The sequence below is a fragment of the Tamandua tetradactyla genome, chromosome 4 (genome assembly GCF_023851605.1).
Source record: "Tamandua tetradactyla isolate mTamTet1 chromosome 4, mTamTet1.pri, whole genome shotgun sequence".
In the NCBI taxonomy this organism is placed as follows: Eukaryota; Metazoa; Chordata; class Mammalia; order Pilosa; family Myrmecophagidae; genus Tamandua; species Tamandua tetradactyla.
In genome coordinates this window covers 30920832-30943520 of record NC_135330.1, presented here as the reverse complement: position 1 = coordinate 30943520, position 22689 = coordinate 30920832, and the positions used below count along the sequence as shown (strand labels likewise).

Below are 22689 nucleotides of genomic sequence, written 5' to 3'. Positions count from 1 at the left end.
GTACCCATGGCCCCCACTCCTGCCACCTTACTCTCTCATTCTGAGCCCAGAGCTATGGCCTCTTGGAGAGTTCCTTATAATTAGCTGACTGTGGAACAGAAAACTCAGGCCTGGTTCACAGATGGGTTTCATGATATACAGGGACCACCTGGAAGTGAACAGCTGCAGCCCTACCTCCTCTTTCTGGAATATGTCTGAAGGACAGTCATGAGGAGAAATCCTCCCAGTAGGTGGAACTTCAAGCAGTGCACCTGGTTGTTAGCAGTGCACCTGGTTGTTTATTTTGCTTGGAAGGAACACTGGCCAGAGGTGCATTTGTATAGTGACTCATGGACTATTTTTAATGGTTTGGCTGGATGGTCAGGGACTTGTACAGAGCATGATTGGAAAATTGGTGACAGAGAAGTCTGTGGAGGAGGTATGTGGATAGATTTTTCTGAGTGGGCAAAAGCATGAAGATATTTGTATCCTATTTAAATACCACCAGAGGGTGTATTCAGCAGAGGTGGTTTTTAATAATCGAGTGGATAAGATGACCCATTCTATGGAAACAAGTCATCCTCTTCCCCCAGCCACTTCTGTCATTGCCCGATATGCTCATGAACAAAGTGGTCATGGTTGTAGGGATGGAGGTCATGCATGGGTTCAGCAACATGGACTTCCACTCATTAATGTTTGGTTCCAGCCACTGCTGAGTGCCCAATCTGCCAGCAGCAGAGACCCACACTCAGTCCCCATATGGCACTATTCCCTAAGGTGATCAGCCTGCTACCTGGTGGCATGTTGATTATATTGGACTACTTTCATCATGGAAGGGGAAGCAATTTGTTCTAACTGGAACAGACACATACTCTGGATATGGGTTTGCCTTCCCTGCACACAATGCTTCTGCCAAGACTACCATCCATGGACTTATAGAATGCCTTATCCACCATCATGATATTCTGCACAGCATTGTTACTGAACAAGGAACCTATTTCACAACACATGAAGTGCAGAAATGGGCACAGCCTCAAGAAATTATCTTGTCTTACCTGTTCCTCATCATCCAGAAGCAGCTGAGTTGATCGAATGTTGGAATGGCCTTTTGAAGACCCAAATACAGCACCAACTAGGTGGCAATACCTTCTAAGTTGGAACAATAGTTCTCCAAGAGGCTGTGTATGCTCTGAATCAGCATCCACTACATGGTGCTCTTTTTCCTTAGCCAGGATTCTCAGGTCCAGGAATCAAGGGGTGGAAATTGGAGTGGCACCACACACTATCACCCCTTGTGATACACTTGAAAAGTTTTTGCTTCCTGTCCCTGTAGACTTAAGCGCTGCTGGTCTACAGGTCTTAGTTCCAAAATTAGGAGTGCTCCTACCAGGAGACACAACGATTCCATTGAACTGTAAGTTAAGACTGCCATTTGGCCACTTTGGGTTTCTCATGCCTCGGAATCAACAGGCAAGAAAAGAGATTACTGTACTGGCTGGTGTGATTGATCCTGACTATCAAGGTGAATTACATAATTCACCTAGGGCATCTTAGTACTACCATGCCCTATGAAAATTAAAGTCAATGGGAAGCTTCCACAACTCCATGCAGGCAGGACTATCAGTGACCCAGAAACTTCAGGGACAGAGGGTTGGGTCACCTCTTCAGGCAAAGAACCACATCCAGCTGAAGTGCTTGCTGAGGGTAAAGGGAACATGGAATAGGTAGTGGAAGAAGGTAGTGATAAATATGAACTACGGCCATATAACCAGTTACAGAAACAAAGATTCTGATGGTATGAATATTTCTGCCTCATTTTGTTATGAGTATGTTTGTATTTGTACATAAAGCATATATCTTGTTATTTTTCTTATAAGATAGCATAAGTTGTATTGTTCATATTATAGAATTTAAGTTATAGGATATCAAGTTTAAGAGTGAATGTTTCCTAAGGACTTGAATCCTACTCTGGAGAAATTTAGAGTGTTTCCAGCTGCATGCAGGATAGTTGAGTATTGTTAGGTGAAATATATATATGTTATTTTGTTCTGTTTAGAGATTAAGTATGGTTTAAGGTGATGTGTATAGCTGCCAAGTTGACAAGGGGTTAGACTGTGATTGTTAGGTTCAGGTGTCATCTTGGCCAGGTGATGGTGCCCAGTTGTCTAGTCAGGCAAGCACTGACCAAACCATTACAGCAAGCACATTTTGTGGCAGGTTGTTTTAGTTTGCTAAAGCTGCCAGAATGCCATATACCAGAAATGGACCCGTTTTTTATAAAGGGGATATATTAAGCTACATGTTTACAGTTCTAAAGCCTTAAAAATGTCCAAACTCAGGCATTCAGAGAAAGATACCTTGACTCCAAAGAAAGGTTGATTCAAGTGGGAAGGCACATGGCTGGGGTCTGCTGGTCCTTGTTCCTGGTTCCGTTGCCTTTAGCTTCCAATTCCAGTGGCTTTCTCTTTAGGTGTCTGTGGGTCCTGACTCAGTTGCTCCAGGGTAAAACTCTGGGTTTCCTCTCTTAGCTTAGCATCTCAGGGAAAGTCATATGATGACATCTGCTGGGCTTCTGGTTTTGTCTAGCTTCTGTCAGTTCTTTCAGCTCCTGACATCTCCCAGGGCTTCTGCATTTCCAAATGTCTGCATCTAAGCTTTTTCCTAAATGTTTCCCTGTGTTGGGTCTTTTAAGGACTCCAGTAAACTAATCAAGACCCACCTTGCATGGGTGGAGTCAATTCTCATTTAATTAAAAGGTCCCACCCACAATTGGGTATGTCATATCTTCATGCAAACAACCTAACAGAATCAGAGTTTGAAGAACAAGGCTTTTGGGGGTACATAACAGTTTCCAACTAGCACACTAGTTAATAAACCAGAAATCTAGTTTATTAATTCATCAGTCAGTTGATTGTAACTATTGTAACTATTGCTGATTACATCTATGATTAACTAAGGTTGTGTCTTCTGCAATGAGAGAATATAGTCAGCTCGATTTAATCCAATCAGTTGAAGACTTTCAAGGGAGAAGAGAAAATTTTCTTCTCTTTTTCAGCCAGCCAACCTCTCCTGTGGAGTTTGTCATGGGCTTTCATCAGAGTTGCCAGCCTTGGGGCCTGCTCTATGGATTTTGGATTCTTGCATCCCCATGGTTGCATGAGACACTGTAATAGATCTCATATTTATGGATATCTTCTGTTGGTTCTGTTTTTCTAGAGAACCCTGACTAATACAGGGCCCATGTGAGGTTAGGGGTCAGGTATTTAAAATGACACCAGTGCATCTGGTCATCAGCTGCATTTATCCAAGCAGATTCAGAAATGGAACCATGAGATTGTTACTGGTGTCAGAGTGCTTCGGACAAGTATGATGAAGCAGTGGAGGGGCGAGGCAGTCGAGGTTACAAGAAAGGGAGTAATTACAAAGATAGATCACAGAATTTATTCTGAGTAGAGGGGAAGAGAGTGAATGAGGTGGGTGAGGGTCATAGAAATATTGGTATGGTCAATGGATTTTTAAGTGCCAGGATGGTAAAAATATTGTTGTGGTATTAGAAGGAGCAAGCTGTTGAGATAGAAAATGATGGCCAGAGATGGTCTTGAGATTGAGACCATTGTGGGCTTGATATTTGTGATTTATGATATGATCATGGGAGTGTGGGTGGGGGCAGGGTATTAGAGGGGAAGGGCCAAGGGAGTGATTTGCTTGACTACTGAAAGGATCATCTCAGTAAATACTAAAGTCATCAAAAATTATGAAATGTTGCAGAAAAGCAGTGACCTGGGCATTCAGGTGTGGAGGGATGGCTTGGGTGGAGTGGGAAGTTGTGTTTGCATGACTGCAGTTAGGAGGGTAGAATGAACTACAGGTATGAATCAATGAATTTATTCAAGGTCATAGAGTCAATAAATGGTAGGTACAACTTTCACACCTACCAGTCTGATTCCAGAGCCTGCACTATTAATAAACTTTGCTAGTTGTTTACAAATATATAATTTTTCTTTATAAAAAATTCTAAATGAATTTGTTTACCTACAAATAGACGTTAAATCACTAGTCAAGTCACATAAATATTTTAATTTTTCTGTGTGCGAGATTTATGTGTTTAAAGATGACATGAATTTATAAAATATAATATGATCATCACGATTTATTGTTAAAATAAAATGTTAGCAATGAATCTTCTAGTCAACTAATGAGAGTATTAATTATAGAGAATAATAGCTAATGTTTGTCACGTTTGTTCTATGTGCCAGGCACTGTGCTAAGTATATGTATGCTCATTTACCAACTCTCCATACTATTTCATCCTCGTTTTATAGATGAAGACACTGAGGCTGAGAGAAATCAGGTAGCTTGCCTAAGGCATTATAGTTCAATGATTGCCTAATCTGGCCCTTAAACTCACTGCGATGTAGTTCAGTTCTTTAGCAAATATCTATTGAGTGCCACTATGTGATGGTACTCTGCCAGACACTGAGGATATGGCAGTGAAAACAACTGAGTCCTTTCCCTGTATTTGGTGAGACAAAACATTATTTACATATTAATATATTGTTTCTGGCTATTGATTCTACAAAGGTAAGTGCAGGTTGCCATGAGGGCACAGAACCAGAGGACCTAACCTAGAGTTGGTGGTCCAGGGAAGGCTTGTTTTAAGCTGAGACTTTAAGAATAGTTTAAGTTATCCTAAACAATAGGAGGGGGGAAATTTCAGGCAGAGAAAAAGCTTGCAAAGACTCCCAGGCCTTATAAGGTCCTAGGGAAATGTTCGACATTATTATCCTTATTATTTAATCTGAGCAGATAATCTGGGCATCATTCATTCTGGTTCTTACTCTTCCCAGAATTGGTAGTGATTGTGAAGACAGTGGCACATAATAAACTCCCCATCTTGTCATTGGGGTAAATGAGGCATGGAAGGGCTCAACTAACTGCATAACTGAAAAAAGTCATTTTTGCCATTTTTTATTCACTGTTTCATCTGAATGTCTTGCAAGCTACCTTCCACCACAAACACTTTTAAAATTAACTTCTGTTCTCTCTGTTTCACTGTCCCTCCTTACAAATGCATTTAAGTAGCTAAAAAAATAGGCAGGTAAAGCTCTCCACATACCTATGGAACCTATACTAGGACCCCAAAGTGTTGTGAATAGCTGGATGATAACTAGAAATCACGCTTCATCCAGAAACTTAGCTTACTGTAGGCCAAGGAAGGCTTAAAAGAATGTGCTTTCATTTAACTATGAACAAATTATTTTTACTTACATAATGCTCCTTTTGAGTGGCAGGTGGAAAAGCATATAAGTTCCAAAATTCTAGTTTCTAAAAACCCATCATAAAAAGCTTCTTTCATCACTGCCTCAGCTGAAACATTCCTCTCTACTGGACTGTATTTAAGAGAATGTATATACATGTATATGTATATATATGCATATCTATATCTATATCTATATATTTGTCTCTTTGCTTCCCACCATATTTTATAACTATCTATCTATCTATCATCTATCTAACTTCCCCCCTTCCTGCCTCAAGATGTTAAGTCTTAAGCTCTCCTATGAAAGCCCATTACATGTTACACTGGCCAACAGCCTCTGAGCTCTGTTTCTAGACGCTACAGTTAGGTGGAAAGCTGGCACTTACACTTAAAAGCAGCATTTAGAGAACTCTTATCCACAGCAGAGTTGGTCCTCCCTGCTCTGGGGAGAACCCATGTGAAGGGAGCATCTGGGGGATTTTGCTCACTCTGTGGGTCTAGGTTAAATACTGGAAGAAATGCCCTAGCAACCTGGATGAAGGTTAAGCATCCGGTTCAGGCCATAGTGGACTTCTGGTGCCGTGCACCACTGGGACGGAAGAAAGCTCTGAAACAGCTGATGGGTCTTGAGGAAGAGGAGAGAGAGTTTGGGAGAAAAGTTGAAAGCTTGGAAATCACTGTGGGTGTTTTGTGAGACTGGAAGGGAAAAGGAAAATGCAAATAAAAATTACTAGTAGCTCTCAGATACAAATGATTTGCATTTGTGCCCTGCTGATTCCTGTATTTACATTACAATGGAACTCCTCCTGGACACAGATTATTGTCCTGCTTGAGGAAATGGATATAAGAGATCATTTTCCATGCTGCTCAGTGATTTGCCAGAATGGAGACCATCTATAGCTGCCCTCATGGGAAGACAAACTTCAGGGTCTTGATTTGTAAGAATGAAGATCAAAAGAAAAAGAAAAGAAAAGAAAAGAAAAAAGCTCTATTCTGACTTCTGATTCTCCTAGTTTTCCTAAACTAAGAAGATGCAACTGGGTTGCATGAGGCAGAGTAAATATTGGAAGCCACACAACCAAGGAGGAATCAAGAGACTGAGCGCTCCTGAAAAAGACGAGGTTCAGTCTGTTGCCCCACTTCTGGCCTGACACTAGCTGTGGGTTCCTTGGGTGGCTTAGGGTTCATTGTACAACATAAATATTGGCACAATCTGCTTAGTAATGTCAGCCAATCCTGCTGAAGGCATCACTCTTACCTCCACAAGTAGATAGAAGTGGAGGTGGAAATTATTGTTTTGTTCACTCTTACCCTTCTCCCCAGCTCTAGACCTGAAAACCAAATAGGAGTGGCAATCTTTTTAGAGTCCTCTGTTTCTCAGGCTGAAGAGATTGGTCCGGGCTTGATCTCCTGATTCAGGACAGGTCAATCCAACGGTTCCTTCATGTGTTCCCCCCGCCCTCATTAATGAAAAGGAACAGCATCTCCTCTGTAAACTGAGTCTGTTGAGACCTGGGCCGGGGCTGCCAAAGCCCATGTCTTAACTGTGTGTATTAGTCATTTTGAGAGAAGGAAGCCCAAAGAGTAAGAAACAGAGTGAAGAGAGGAGAGGAACAATTAAAAGGATCTTTAGATCCTGTTTCCAGGCATCCCCAAAGCAACTTCCATCTTCACTTGGATATACAACTCAAGAATGGGCCCTTTTTGGTTAGGCCAGTTCAGTTTTCTTACCTGGACTTGTACCCAAAAGCCCTAATATGGAGCCTCCTCTTGCAGTTTCAGGTAACCCAGCTTCAAAGTGTTTTCAGCCCTTTCAGATCCAGCTCTTCATCACCCTACCCTCCCTTTTCCCATTTCATTCCATGCACTGCCAACACCCAACTTGCCTGCACTGAGGATGAATGAGTCTCTGCCACTTGTGTGCTATAGCTCCATTCCTCTTGCCTTTCATTCACTCTTTTCTGTTTGTCAGGGCATATATGGGTTTCTTTTAAAAGACTGTAGATTCCTTTGAGGGCAAGAAACTCTCTATCCCCACTCCCATTGCCTAGTATCACAGTTCACACACAATTGGCCTCCATCAATATTTGCTAAATAAATCAAATAAGAATTCCCATCTCCCTGATAGACCCATCCCTGCCTAGTGGGAAGAAAATAAGTAAATTCCCTTGTACTCCTTTGCTGGTGCAATTTGCAACATTCTCTCTGACTTCTCTACTCTCTTCGCAATGTGCCTGTCCCCTCTCCTTGCATTTAATGTCAATGCTGTGTAGTTAGTTAACCTCCCCATACTGATTGTTTCCTCTCCAGTCAACACAAATGCATTTACAGTTCTTAGTTAAAGTGGACGTCGGCGCTGCATTTGCACCTTAGGATAATGCACTTCTTCCGCTATAGAAAACTTGGGAACCAATCCTTATTATAGTATTCATAGTTTGTCCAGGGAATTAATAATTAAATAATTAAATAATATTAATAATAAATAAGTATTGTTTAATGAATGTTTCTATTGATTTTGCCAGTCACTAAATGCCAGGTGCTGTTCTGAGCACTCTAACTATATTAAATAGTTCCTCTTCATAACCATCTTGTCAGGAAGATACAATTACTACCATCAATCTCATTTAAAGATGGGGAAATGGAGACACAGAGTGGTTAAGTGACTTGCCCAAGGCCCCATGATTAGTAGCTGGCTAAGTTAGAATTTGAAATAGGCAGGCTGTCTGTAGATGCCTGTGCCCTAACCGTTGAGCCCTGCTGCCTCTAGATGTGGCCAGGGGGAGGTCTTTGACCTGACCCTACCTAGCAACATGTTGACGTGTGCTTAATAAATGTTTCCAGTTACACTGATTCATTAACTATGACTTGGATACAGGCTTATTTGTGTCATATTACATGGTTAACTGTTCACATTGTAGTCAATCCCAGTCCTAAAATTTTGTTCCTCAACATGTGTTTGTTTCACACAACCTAGGAATCCTGCCAAGAATTAACTCTATTAACGCATTGTACCAGTTTTGAATACTAGAGATGGCTTGAAGGCAAATGTGTTTTTATTTATCAGTATTAAACAATAATAAATAAAATGTGGTTCTGCTCCCCAAAAAGAGAGAAATAACTGATGTCCCTCTTTTTATTGTTCTTTCCAGGTGTCTAGGATCAAATGGGACATTTTTTCTTTGTATTTATAGACCTTTTCTTGAATTAATACATATTTGTCAGTTGCACATAAGCTACGACTTACTGCACAGCATAAAAAATCAGATGCTAACCCTACCTTGTGGGTTTACCTCCAATGAACAGAGCAAACATGAAAACACCCAGGGGATGGGGGAGAGAAGTTGTTTATTTGATGTGGGGGTTATTTGTAGTACAGCATTGGGTACTTTTTGGAGTCAATTCTAGTTGCCTCAGGGCCGTTCTAAATAGAATTCCAGGATTAAAATGTTTATAGATAGTAAGCATAAAGAATGATCACATTTATTTCTAGTTACTCCCTTATGGAGTCCCAATTGGCAAGGGGCTCTCCCCCGGGGTAGTTAACTGGTTAGCTGATTGGATTAACCTGGTGGTCTCCACACTTTCAGCATGAGCAGGCACCAGGAATCAAACCTAGGTCTCCGGCATGGCAGGTAAGAACTCTGCCAGTGAGCCATCATGGTCCGCCCAACAACTTTTTTCAACTTGCAGAGCATTCCTGAGCTTTTATTTATTTTTTTGTTATTTGAATTAGGATCATTTAATATAATTATTTAAGAAATTACTCTGAGAAAGAGAAAAGTCATCAATGAGTCCAGCTTCATAATTAAACCACTAACATTTAGATGAAATTTTTGGCTTTTTTCCCTCTATACATGTATATATATATATTTTTTAATTTTTTATTTATTTTTGAATTTTTAAAAAAGTATTGCAAGAAACACAAACATTCTTAATATATGATCATTCCGTTCTACATATATAATCATCACATAGTTGCATATTCATCATCATGCTCATCAGCAACTTCTTTTTATAATAAATATTTTGTAAACCACTCTTATTATCTTTAAATGAAATTCATAAATAATGAATTCTATATACATACAAAATTTGCACAAATAAATACAAAGATGCCTTAGCAATAATTAAAGAATTAAGAAGAAATTTTTATTAATATAATTTCTATTTTAATATGTAAATACTCAGATAGCATTACAGTAGAATAAATAATAAAGTTGTCAGATATTTGCACCTAATGTCGAGTCATTATAATGTAATGTGTAATGTAATAGCTTGATATAATATACGATATATGTAGCAGCCATATGGGTGATTCAAAGACAATAGACAGCATGCATGATTTTCAAAAATTATGAAAAATCTTGGAAAATTTCTAAATTTTTATATACAGTTGCATGTATGTAGCATGTAAGTCTGGTAGTTATATGCCTGGCAAATGATTATATATTAAAACCACATAAAGCCACTTTGCATATTTGTGTAAGTAGAGTTAGCATGTAACTCAGATCATGATAAGCAGTTTTCACCTTGTACATATCCAGCAGGATATTCTAAAGCTTGCAAAACATGGAGAAACTTTTCATGTGCAGAACTGTCCAAAGAACTGTACTCTCCTAGCCTACCTAGGCCTGCCTTCTACATGCCAGTAGTGCCTCCAGTGATTGAGTCATTCAGAACAGCTCCATAAATGTCATCAAAAGTCTTCTGTTGGGTGGTACCACCCCCACTGACAACCACTGGGCTAGACCCTAGTATTACATTTAGCCCCAAATAATAATTATATTGATTTATTTTCCTGACTTTTTGTAATCCTTGAAAACCAAGGAAATGTCCACAGTAAAATCCTCAATAATTGAGGATGAGTTATGAGACTGTAAGTTCCATGAGAGTAAAGCTAATTCCCTCTAACATGCCATTACATCTCAGTACCTGACACAAGCTCTGGGGTTCCAAGTCTTGCTTAAATGAATAAAAAAATAACTTGTGGGTTGGATATTTGGGTTAGTAAAAAGACATACACCATCCAAAAGAAAGAGTTTTGCTGCTTTCGATTATATATAGATGACTTGCAGTTAAGAGTTTTTGAAAGTACCATTTCGATTGTTTCTATCTTTTTTTTGCATGGGCAGACACCAGGAATTGAACGCGGGTCTCTGTCATGGCAAGAGAGAACTCTGCCTGCTGAGCCACCATGGCCCACCCAATTGTTTCTATTTGAATGAGTAAAATTGCAAGTTTGGAACCTAAAAATATCCAGACTTCTCATATCATCATGAGAAGGGAAGGGGGAACCCTGCAAGCTGTGGCCTTGGCTAAGAGGTTTACTTAATCCTCATGATGGTCTTCAGACAGCTATTATTAACCCTACTTTTACAAATTAAGGAAATTAGGCTCAACAAGGCAAATAATCTGACAAGACGAAGTCAGGTAGTTGGTTAAGAGACAGAATAGAGTATGAATGAACACAGAACTGCTTGATTCCAAACCCTTCATTTTTCCAAAGAAATCATGGTGCCTCTTTTTCTTTAATGGAGGAAAACACAGGTTTCCATTAAAATTATACCTGTAGGAACAGGAATTATGGACAGGTGAGGTCTACCTTAATATAATTTTAATTCCAATTGGAACTATCAAATTCCACTTTGCCATTGTTTCAGCGATTCTTATGATGAACCTGGTCTTGGTTGGGTTCCATATTCAAGATCTTATGTGAGCTCAAGTGAAGAGGCATCTGGAAAGCAGGTCCTAGTTTTCCATGCCATTGGGTCTCCAGAATCCAGCATGAGGCCTGGTGTCCAGCGCATGTTCAGGGAGTGTTTGTTGAATTGAGTTTAATTGAATGACATTGCTTCTTTTAGGCCTTGGCCTTACACAATATTTCAGCGAGGCTTTGACCTGGTTTTGGGAGAGCAGCCTTCTGATAAGATATTCAGGTAAGTGGCTGTCTGGGAATTTTCTTCTATATGTCTGCACAACCCATGTCCCACTTCCCAGTGAACTTCCTTTCCTATTGGCAAAGTATAAAATGGAAAATGCTTTTAGTTCTTCTGTCATCCAGATCACAGAAGTGCTTGCCCCCACATCAGGTCTAGAGACAGCGTGGAGGACTTTGAAGTCAGTCAGATTCTGTTCTGTTCCTGGTTTCCTTTCTTGCTAGCTCTGTGACTTGAGTGATCTACTTACCCTCTCAAACCCTCCACTTTTTGCATTTGGTAGATGGGGCTACGTTGCTTGCCTGGCTAGATTGTTCTGAGGAATATATGAGCTAATATGAGGAAAGCCCCTGGCAAAGAAACTCACACAGAGTGGACAATTAATGTCAGCTTCTGCTTCAACATTTTATATCTAATTTGCACCTTCCTCATAAAGTCTTAAGTTGTTCAAAATGAATCCTCCTCTGCCTCCCCTTTTCTCAGCTCTCCCTCATTATTACTGTTTTCTTTTATCTGTCACCTTCCTGATCAAACTGGATGCTTCTAGAATCTCCCAGTCTTTTCTTTTACCTACATAGCTGGGAATAGCACCTATTAGAAAGACCTATAGCAGAGGAAGGATTTGGGTGAAAGCTGTGAGCTATTGTTTAATTCCCACCAGGCTGGAGCATAAGCTTGTTTCCAAACTAAATCTTACCGTCCATTCATTTTGTCAATTAATCTTCATTTAGTATCTATTTGCTAAGTACCTACCAAGTGCTAGAGACCGTGCCCAGCCTGGTAGTGTGGGCATGCATACATCTCCCTCCATCAGCAAGCCCCTCACAGAGGAAGTAAATAGTCCTGCATGAGTCTCTGATGTCAAAGAATGAATTAAGCAGCTGCATGACGTCATTGAGAAGAATGGCAGCATGGGTAGCAGGGTAGGGAGATGGAAATCGTGCTTCTCCTCACTGCACCTCACAGTTTGCTGAAGCTCACTTTCTCACTGCCTACCTTCCCAAACCTCCTTTCCTCCAGACTCTCCCTGTCATCCAGTCCCAGCCTAGGTGTTAAGTTTTGTGCCTGCCTTTGCTTGCTCCTCCCTAGTGGCTGGGGGATGGACTCAGCTTGGCCCTAGCAGTGTTCTCCTAAGGCATGCTCCTAGCTAGACTGCAGATTTACAGAACCCCATCCTCAGAGGGCCTTCCCTTCCCTTTTTCTCTCCTGAGTGTCTCTTCCCAGAGCAGACTGGACCGCCTTAATGGCATTTGCTGCAGGCTGGTTTTGAGAATTTGTGCTATAGGAGAATGCTAACTACAACTTGGACTGTAACTTGGGCATTTAAACTTTCCAAAAATGTTTTATTATTTAGCTTACATTTTTCTCCCTTTTTCCTTCTGCTGGTCTGTGAGGACCTTTGAAGGCTGATAAAGATAAGGCAGGTGGGGAATCTGGTAGTTTCCTGAAAATCAGAAACCAACACTTTCAAAAACAAGGACCTCAATGAAATCACAATTAGACCAAAACCTGCACAAGAACTGTGTTTCTGTCCCACTAGCACCATTTATGCTTTTCAGGCTTGTGGTTGCCAATGCGACGCGATACCTAATCACCACAGAAGGGGGCACTTAGGTGGTTTGACCCATGCACTCAACTATTTCAGGAGCTAATCAATAAGTGGTTAATCATTTTGGTCCTAACATGACGATAACTAGACTCTAAGTTGAAAGCAATGGAACAGAATCTGCTTATCCCAGCTACCAGGAACTTTCATTGAAGATACTCTGAGATCTGAGTGAACACCTGCCAATGGGCACTTTGGAAAATTCTGTGATCTGGTTGGTGATATAGTTTCTTAATGAAACTAGTGGCTATTTTCTTGCTACTCTATTCCCTCAAGATTTAGTGTCCTTGTGAATTTCAAGTCATTGAACATTTCCCTGGACCATTGAATAACATTGAAATTCTGACATTCAAAGTTTTCCATAATTGAAAGCCAACCTCCAACTCCCTTTTAATAAGCTGCTCTTCTCTTATAGAACCTTCTGTTTTTAGTCAAACCTGTCTTCCGACTGGCCCACTGCCCACACCAACTTGAATATCCACCACACTGTGCAGTTAAATCCTTTTCTCTATGAAGAATGCTTATTCTCCCCCTAATATAAACACTATCTATTTTCATGATCTAAATAGGGTGTTGGTCAAACCCAACATTGATTGACACCTACTATTGCAAGGCACTGTTTCAGGTGCTGTAGCCATGACCAAGATAGTCCCTGACTTGAAGCAACTTATGCTACCATTGAAGAAATGGTCTCCACCCCTGGCTCTATGTGAGAATGCCCAGTGTGCTTTTGAAAATAATCAAGCCATTGAACCCAGCATAAACCAATTGATTCAAAAGTTCTTGGAGATGGGGCTGGGACATGGTAATTCTAATCTGTAGTCAACGTTGAGAAATATTGCTTAACAGCTTTCCCAAACTTCTCCAGTCACCTTGATTTCCACCGCCCTCTAAATTTCTGTAATATTTTGACCATAACATCTATTTGTCAATTACTCTATTTCATATTTATTTTTAATCTGCCTATTTGTTTCCCCCAATGAATTGGTTGTCTTCCTGAGGAAGGGATACTAACAGCTTTAAATATTTAATAGCTAACACATAACACACAAATATGAACACAGTAGGACCTTCAAAGACTATTTATGAGTGATCATTTCAGGTATTTCCTAACAACTTGATGCCAGACTAGGAAAAGTCCTTGATGCCCAACATAACCTTGGTAATCAATCTGTAATCCCAAAGTACATAATGAGCTTCCACCCTAAACTCAAAGGGCCCACAAAGACCCTCAACTTCTTTTTACCAAATCGATCCTAGTGCTAAAGATGTCCTTTCCATTGTGTTTAGGATCAAACCATTCCACTAGACCCTTGGAGGGCAGGGATTAGTCCAGATCAAATTCATCTCTCAAAGACCTTCCTCCCAAATGTGGACCTGCATCCCTAGGAATAATACCTCATGCTAGAATGGCCTGCTGTAGAAAGAGTGGTGATGCCAGGCCCTGAGCTATTTATCAGTTTTCACACATGCTATTTCATGCCAAGCCACAATGAGAGCACAGGCTTATTCCACCCAGAATTCTCTGGTGAGCATTTGCCTCTGACCACAGATTTCACACTGTAGCTCAGTAGGGCTATGTGCAGCACACAGCTGAGACCATCAGCTGTGGTGGTTAACACCAGCTGTCACCAGAGAAGGCTCAACTTGGGAAAGCATCCCAGAAGCTCACCCAACTTCTCTGAGTTTTTTTCAAGATGTTCCTGCCAAATCTGCATGAATGAGAGACAGATGAGATATCAGGACACAGCTTTCCTCTGACAGTTTGTTTGCTCTATATTTGCTTTTTGGAGTTAGTCAGCAGGTTTTGCAGCTAAGAGAAAGCTAGAATTTCTGAGCCATGCTCCTGATTAGGCTAGAAAGCTGCTGTGATCTACACCTGAGAACCAGGTCAACCCATCTTTCCCTCTTATAGAGGTCCCACTTATAGACTTCTTAAAATAATGGTTGACTACTTGGTACGATGGGGGCAAATTACCAACCTCAGGGGGCTGTTGTAAGGATGATGAGGATGAGGCACCTGACCCAAGCTTTCAATACATTCAATCTCAATCCCATACCTTATTTCGCTTCTGCTACAGGCTTTCCCTCTGACCCCACCAGGCACTGAAGGTGATTACACTCTTTGTCTTATTAACTTGGGATAGTAAAGTTTCCCAGAAGCTGTACATGCAGGAAGTTCTACACAATATCAAGCTCAGATCTATCTTGACCACTGACTCCATTCAAACCTTGAGCCTAAATGCTCTAATGAAGGAAAATCTTCACTACTGCTTCTACCTTTAAATTTGAAAATTGACATCAGGTCCCTCAAAAGCCTGGGAAGAGTGAAAGAATGTAACAGGATCCCCTTATTGATAAATATTTATTGAGTCACTTCCTTGGGACAGAAACTTTGTCAGACAGTGGCAATATAAGGATGGCAAAGAGCTGTCTCCTGCCATCCAGGAGAGCACATTCTTATCAGGAGTGACAAACACACAAAAAGTCAGGTACAATTCAACAGCACAGGAGCAGCAAGGGAGCTGTGTGCAGAGTGCCCAGAGGAGAGCGCCTTACTCAGCCTGATGTGAAGGCGGATGTCCTGGAGGACTTTCTGGAAGGGATGGACTTCAGCAGTGTCTTAAAATAAGTAGAAGTCAGGCAAAGTCGAGGAGGAAAAAAAAAATTCCAAAAGACGGAACATTGTGAGCAAAGGAAAAGAGGTGAGAAAAGAAGTGTGACCTTAGAAACCACATCAGTTTGCATTGTAGAAGTATAAAGAGTGGGGCTGAATTTGATAAAAAAATAAGCTGAAGAGAGGGGTGGGAATGTCATTGTTTCCAGAGGCATGCGGTATTAGTAAACATTTTAAGTTGAGAAAGATGTGACTTAATTTTCTTTTAGATATATTACTGCGTGGAGAGGAAGAAAGGAGAAACTACATGATGCAGGGGCATGGGGCCCCTCTTTCCCCCCAAAAATTAACTGTCAAGAATGTGTAAGAGCTGACAGTAATTACAAAAATTATAAACTGTAGGTCACAGATTTGATGCACTGCATCACTGCAAAACTTGTGTTTTTATAATCAAAATAGAAAGCAGAAACTCACCTCTATCTCCAAGCAAACTGCCTCCTTGGAACCCTGCAAATGTGTGTATGTTCTCTCTGAAATATATTATATTATATATACTAGTGGCAAACCTCAGTCTGAATATTCTAATGTTACTATCTCACGAATAACCATTGAGAAACGCAAGGTGAACTTCCTATGATTTCTTGGAGGTTGCTTCCATCAACCCACATTCCTCGTTAAACCCCAGGCATCCAAAACCTTGGGGCAATCACCAGCCCTCAATGGGTTCCTTAGTCTTGCCAGATGAAGTTTGTGTGTGTGTGTGTGTGTGTGTGTGTGTGTGTATCTGTGTATGTAATGACACTGTCATGCCTTTAATTTGTCAGCTGCTTCACAGAAGAATGAAGTAGTTGGCCTTTTCTTCTGACTCTCAGTAATGGATTTTCCTCACTGGTGCAGCCCCTCCATGCACAGACCTAGGCCCACCTGCAGCCTTATGCCCTATGGGTGGGAGGAATTGGGTGCCTCCTTCAAAGCAAGAGGCATCTCTGATATTTCAGTGCTACTTAATGCAGAGTTTCACATAACAGATCATTGAGGTAGGGGGGCCAAGAATAAAGGTAGGAGTGGGGGAGGAATTTCCCAAATCCTGGTCACATCCTAGTTACTAATTGCCTCTTTCCTGGGGATCCCCTGCAGTTGTGCTGACACCTAACAGCCTTCCTAGCATCAGGATCTTTCAATTGTGTGGCCTGGCTGCCTTGTAACTCATGAGTCCCAGTCAGTGGGTCAGCTCTTGGGCCAGCATTCTGGACAGAGCTATTTGTTTCATATGAGACATCAAGTCATCAATCTGATTTTCTAGCATCTCAAACAACCCAGGGAGGGGAGACAGGAACATGTGGGTTAGAGGAGAGAAAGGAGCAGAATTCTGAAAGGTGCTCTGTGACCAGCATGCTAATCGTGCCAGTGCTGGATTCTGTTTAATTGTGCATCCTTCCATTGTTCCTCCCTCCACATTAAGTTGGAAGGGGATGCCAGACTGCCTTATCCTCGTGATATCCCACCCACACTGGCTTTTATACCATAGACTATTTTTTGACTGTGAACACATAGCATTTGAATGCCTTTAAAATGTAATGGATGAATAAATAAACAAATAATCTCTCATGGTTTCCTTAAATGCTCCCTTGAATTGCTGAATGTGTCTTTTATTTCTTTTAGCCCTTGCTATAAGAATAATAATTTTAAAACCTTCCATATTCCAAGGATTAACACTGTTAGGTAAGAGAATAAGCAGAAGCACAGAGAAGGAATCTGGAGCTGTTTTGTTCCTTTCCCTCTTCACTCCCTAGAGTCTGCTGGCTTCAGTCATTTCTGTTCTCATCATATAGAAGAAAGAAAAGGGAAGCTTTTTTCCTTCCTTTTACTTGGCAATATTTCTCCAAGCACAGAGAGAAACCGTTGATGCAGCTATGAGTATACAGCCCAAAGGGTGGGGATGGTGGGAAGTGAGCATCTTTCTTTAAACAAAATACTTTCATTTATATCTGACTTAAGACCGAGGAAAACCAGCTTCAATGCAGAAAATTAGAACTTGCTTTCTTACGACTTCAAACAACTGGCTAGTGGGTGCTATGCTCAGGTCTCCCTCTCGCTGGCCACGTGAGCAAGAGTTGTTTCTTCAGCTTCCTCAGACCAGGTCTTATCATAAATAAAATGACAATAAGCTCTCATTTCTGAAGAGGATGGGGAGTTGTGAACAGGAAGTGGCTGGTAGCATAATGCTAGATCTTTCGGTGGGGGCTATCCTCAAAAGTAACCACTTGGTGTTTGGTGTCTCTACAGATTTACCTACACCCTTGGGGAGGGCATGTGGTTACCCCTCAGTAAGAGCTTTGTGATCCCACCAGCTGAACTGGCCATCAATCCGTCTGCAAAGTGTAAGACCGACATGACAGTGATGGAGGACGCGGTGGAGGTCAGGTGAGTCTGGGGGCTAAGGTCTGTGCTTCCCCTGGGAGGCTGAGTGAGAAACTACTGAAGGTGCTAGGTTCTGGGAAAGGAGCCACATCAAGCTGGAAGGAGAAGCTCGCCAGCAGCCTTCAAATCCCCCTTATGCAGTGTCAGGATCTACTCTTTATTATGGTCAGTATTGCCCACCTCAAAGCTTGTTCACTGGAAGAAGATGTAAAATGAGAGTTTGTGGTTTCCACATACCCTAAGGATCGTCAAGCAATAAAATCTTAATTTCCTTGCCCAAGTTTAGACCTACCTCTTTGATCAGACGTTACAGCCTTGGCACATTTCCCAGATATGGAAAGAGTGGCCATAATTTATCAGTTTGAGGTTCTGAGTATGGTTGAGCTTTAATTTTTGTAAGAAGGATAAGACATAATCCTGCTGACCAAGGATAAAATCCCACTTGTTGCTCCTGGACTCCTCTTGACTCCTCTCTGCCTCCCACTGTTTTGCTCCACAGAGAGGAGTTGATGACCTCATCTTCCTTCGACAGCCTTGAGGTTCTCTTAGATTCCTTTGGGCCAGTGCGTGACTGCAGCAAGGATAATGGGGGCTGCAGCAAGAATTTCCGCTGCATCTCAGATCGCAAGTTGGACTCCACTGGTTGTGTGGTACGTTTAACCCCGTCAAGCTTATAGTTTCTGTTTTTGGGGATGGTGGCCTGGCAGTAGCTTGTTCCTGGGGCTCAGGAGGGGATAAAGAAGGAAAGTATAGGGTAAGACATGATGCAGATATATAAGTTAAAATGCATATGAATAAAAGGGGAGGTCACTAATGACCTTTATCTTTCCTACTTATCACCTCATCTAGTGTAAATTAGGAATTTTTTCTTGATAGAGAAGATGAGGAGCTAATCACTAATAATCAATAAGTACTTATGGAGCACTTATGGACACTATACCATTCCAAGGAAAATTTCCTGAATTATAAGGCCTGCTTCTTTCACTCCATTCTGGCAAGCAATCTGGTTGGTTAGATATACCTCCAAACAATTTGAAAACTAATTCTTTAGTTAATAAAGTTAGCTGGTTCTAAATACAATAGAAGATTTTAGGAGGAATTTGCCGGGGCTAAAGTGATGAAAGAACTATATAATGCTAGGAATGGGAGAGAAATAGTAAAAATAAAAATGTGCCCCCACTGAGACTATAGCAATGGTCCTACTTCTCCAAAAGTGATTTTCCATTTTATTGCAGCTACGTGGACTTTGGCTACCTTTAAAATGCATGGTAGTATTAACTGGAAGACTATTCAGACTGTAGCAGACTAAGATAGCTACCACACTATGAATACAAATATTATATGGAACCCTAAATATAAATGGAGACAGGCACAGATGAAGCCATCATTTGCTTATCCCCCCTATTTTGGTCATTTGCACACCCATCAATGGTATTGTCTGTTTCCAGGCCTCTGTTCTTTAAAGGACAAAAAGATACAGTCCTCATAGACAGGAGAGGGAAAGGGGCAGAGAAGAAGGCAGGCGATCTCCACATAAAGTGAGCATAAAGGAGAGAGAGAGATGTTCCATTTGGACACATAGTTCTACGATGTTTGGAGGAAGGGACAAGAGCTTCCAGCTCTGGAGTGGATATGGTGCCCCATCTTGTTTCCCGATTAGACATCTGTGCCCCTGTAAGGAGACCAGAGTGGGGCAAGCTGTGAAGATGCTGAGCACATGTCATAGTTCACACTCCCCTCTCCCCCATCTCAGAGCACCTGTTCTGTTCGGGGAACTGTTCTTCATGAAAGATAGATGTGTACCTGAGGTCCAGGTGGGACTCTCCCAGACATTTGCCTGTCTGTAGTTGACAGGTGCTTGAATTCTCTGAGAAGTCAGAGAAAATGAAGAAAAGAAAAGGGAAAGAGAAAGTACTCAGGGGAGGTAGATGGAGAACCTGGCAGATCCAACCAAAGCAGGGTAAAAACAGAAAGGATGATGATAAGAAAATACAAAGAAAGTGCTTTTTAGGTCATGTCTTCCAAAGATGGTCAAGGTGGAAGTTGATGCTCCAGAGTGCTTCCCTCCCATTAGCTGGTCCACCCTAAGATATCTTAAGCAGTGGACTTCCTAACTGGGTCCCTCAGGAGCCAATTTCACTATCTAATGGAGCTCCCAGATGAGACACATTTTGGTTACTATGTGGCCCATATTTCCTCATCCAGATTTCAACTTTTCATTCCTCATTACACTTTTGGGTCATTCTAAGGACTGGAACATTATTTGTGCACATGGGTGAATGTCCTCCCCTTTCCAGTCCTAAAAACCACTCCCTTTCAAGTTTGAGTTTGCACATATACTCAGGTAATCACAGAGATAGACTTACTTTCTTCCCACTTCTCTGTCCCTTTTCTGGGCCCCTTAGGATGTGCCTGTCAAATGCCTTCTTTTAGTGAGTCTTGCCCCTTTTATTTGGCTTATAGCCATGCTGATGTATTTTTGTACTTTTAACACAGTGATCTGTGAGACGAAGCTAACAGGAATAGTATCAATGAATATGCATTTGCAATAAGGCTGCTGCATTTCAGAATTGGAGCCACTGCTGAAAGTCACCTAATACCCAATTATACCAGTTGCTTGGTATTAACATAGCACTTTGAAGTCACTAGCCCACGTGACTCTTTGAGGAAGGACAGTGCGTGGGCTGATTGGCAGGCACACTCCATTTACGATTTATTCATTGGTTATGAAGCACATGGCCATGGAGGCAGGGGCGCTGATGGGCTGAGAACAGATGTTGTCACATCATGGTCCTTGGGACCTGCCTGAGAGGAAAGATAAAGGACTTCACTTCCAGCTTGAGAAATCTGACTTAACTAAGCATCAGCACCATCTCCAAACCTTGGTTTGTTGGCAGAGCAGCTCCTCCTTAACCAGATGGAGGTGAGGAATGACGGCAGCAGTCATTCCAGCTGCAGTTTGGGGAGAGTGGGCTGCCTTCCCCTTCTCCGCAGAAACCCTGACATTCAAATCTCTAAGAGCTGAACTAAAAGACTTCCTCGGGAAAAGCGTATTTTTATGAAAGGCAAAAGAGTTGAGAAAGTCAGAACACATTGCCCCTTATGGAACCCAGGAAAGGGGGCCGAGAGATGAGGAGAGACAGGGTGCCTATCTGCATATTTCCTGACTGATTTCAAAGCATACAGGTAGGATTCACGGTTGGTCCATATGGGCTTCTCAACCCTTGGTCTTTCTAAGAAAGCAGCTTAATTTCTTAGTTTCTCATGGACCTCCACAGGGTTAATTGCTACCCAGTTAATTGCCCTGTTGTTTATATAGTTTCTGAGGACTGAAAACACGTACCCATGAAAGGCATAGTCCTGCACAGGCCATAAACACTCAGCATTACAAACCAACCCGCTCTCAAACAATGGGGCTTGCTGAAACTTCAGAAATGTCCCAAGATCACAGACCAGCCACCAACCACTGATGACTGGGTTGTACTTCTTGTCCTTGCCCATAAGGCACAAGAGCACTGGTTCTCAACCATTCTACAGAACCCTGGGGTCCCACAAGGTCACCGTAACAGCTTGCTGCTGCTGCTGCAACAAATTACCACAGATTTAGTGGCTTAAAACAACAGATTTATTACCTTACAGCTTTGTCAGTAAGAAGACATGGGTCTTACTAGGCTAAGATCAGGGCAGACGGCAGGGCTGTGTTCCTTTCTGGGGGCTCTAAGGGAGAATCCATTTCCATGCCTATTATCCTAGAAGCTGCCCACTTTTCTTGGCTTCTCAACCCCCCCACCCCAACTTTAGAGTAAGAAACCTTGCATTTCTCTGTTCCTTTATCCAGAATCACCTCTCCCATCCTCTCCTGTCCACCCCTCTTCTATATTAAAGCACTTTTATGATAACATGGGTTTATCTAGATATTCCGGTTTATCCAGAATAATCTCCCCAATTTATGTCCTAAATCACATCTGCAAAGACCCTTTTGCCATGTGAAGGAACATATTCACAAGGAATATATTGTGGACATCCTTGGGGGGGCCACTAGTCAGAGTTGGCAGTGGGGTTTGAAGCAGACTTGGTAGTCTGCCTCAGACCTCCCCACTCCCACCTTTAACCAAGGCACTTTCCTTCTTCTCAACCGTACCTATGAGAGTTAATGCAAAATTTTACTTGAAAGTTTGAAAATGAATTTCAGTGTCATATTAAGAAAATGGAAAACCCAAACTCTAATGCTCCTTCTTCATTCTTATACTCATCCTGAAAGCAGTCAAGGCAATGACTTTGCTTTGTGAGCTGCCTACATCTACTTAGGAAAGCAAACCGTGGCCATGGAAGGGGGAGAGATCAGCAGCCCAGCTTTCTCGTGTATTGAACACATGATCTTCCTTGCCAGAGCATTATGCTCTAATGAGTTTTGAATTACCCACTGACCCTGCCGCCCTTCCCTCCACATGCTGTCCACAATGGTTTTCCATGGAAATGTGTTGTTTCATCTCTACTGGAGCGCAGATGTGTGGAGACCATTACAGACGAACATCTCTCTTTCTCTCTGTGGGACAATAAGCAGAAGTCTATGCCTCAGAGGCTTTCAGAGAAATGAGGGCAGGAACTTATCATGGCCTGAAAATATATTTAAGTCCATCACACTCTTTCCATTGGGAGAAGTCCTGCATGACTTGGTCCTGTGTGTCAGAGCTCATCAGAAAGTTATGGAAATGATTATTTGTGAAAGGAATAAGATTGCCATCTAGTGAAAGAAAACTTATTTCTAGTAGGGATTTTGAATGCATGTTGTTAAGAATCATCCAGGTAAGGTGAGGTAAATTCAGCTACAGGAAGTTGTCCCTCTTTTCCAAAGGCCCTGTTGGTCAAC

The 22689-nt window shown here is 41.7% G+C and overlaps 1 protein-coding gene across 6 annotated transcripts in view; it reads left to right on the top strand.

The window, feature by feature from the left end:
- The window catches only part of ASTN1 (astrotactin 1), a 325640-nt gene that overhangs the window by 205156 nt on the left and 97795 nt on the right, over positions 1-22689 (top strand). For 4 of the 6 annotated variants that reach the window (XM_077157089.1, XM_077157088.1, XM_077157087.1 and 1 more), the window contains exons 9-11: positions 11101-11175; positions 17685-17822; positions 18319-18469. In XM_077157089.1, coding sequence (XP_077013204.1) covers positions 11101-11175; positions 17685-17822; positions 18319-18469 — 364 coding nt within the window. The remainder of the gene's footprint in view (positions 1-11100; positions 11176-17684; positions 17823-18318; positions 18470-22689) is intronic. The other 2 variants (XM_077157091.1, XM_077157090.1) reach the window with 1 other exon arrangement.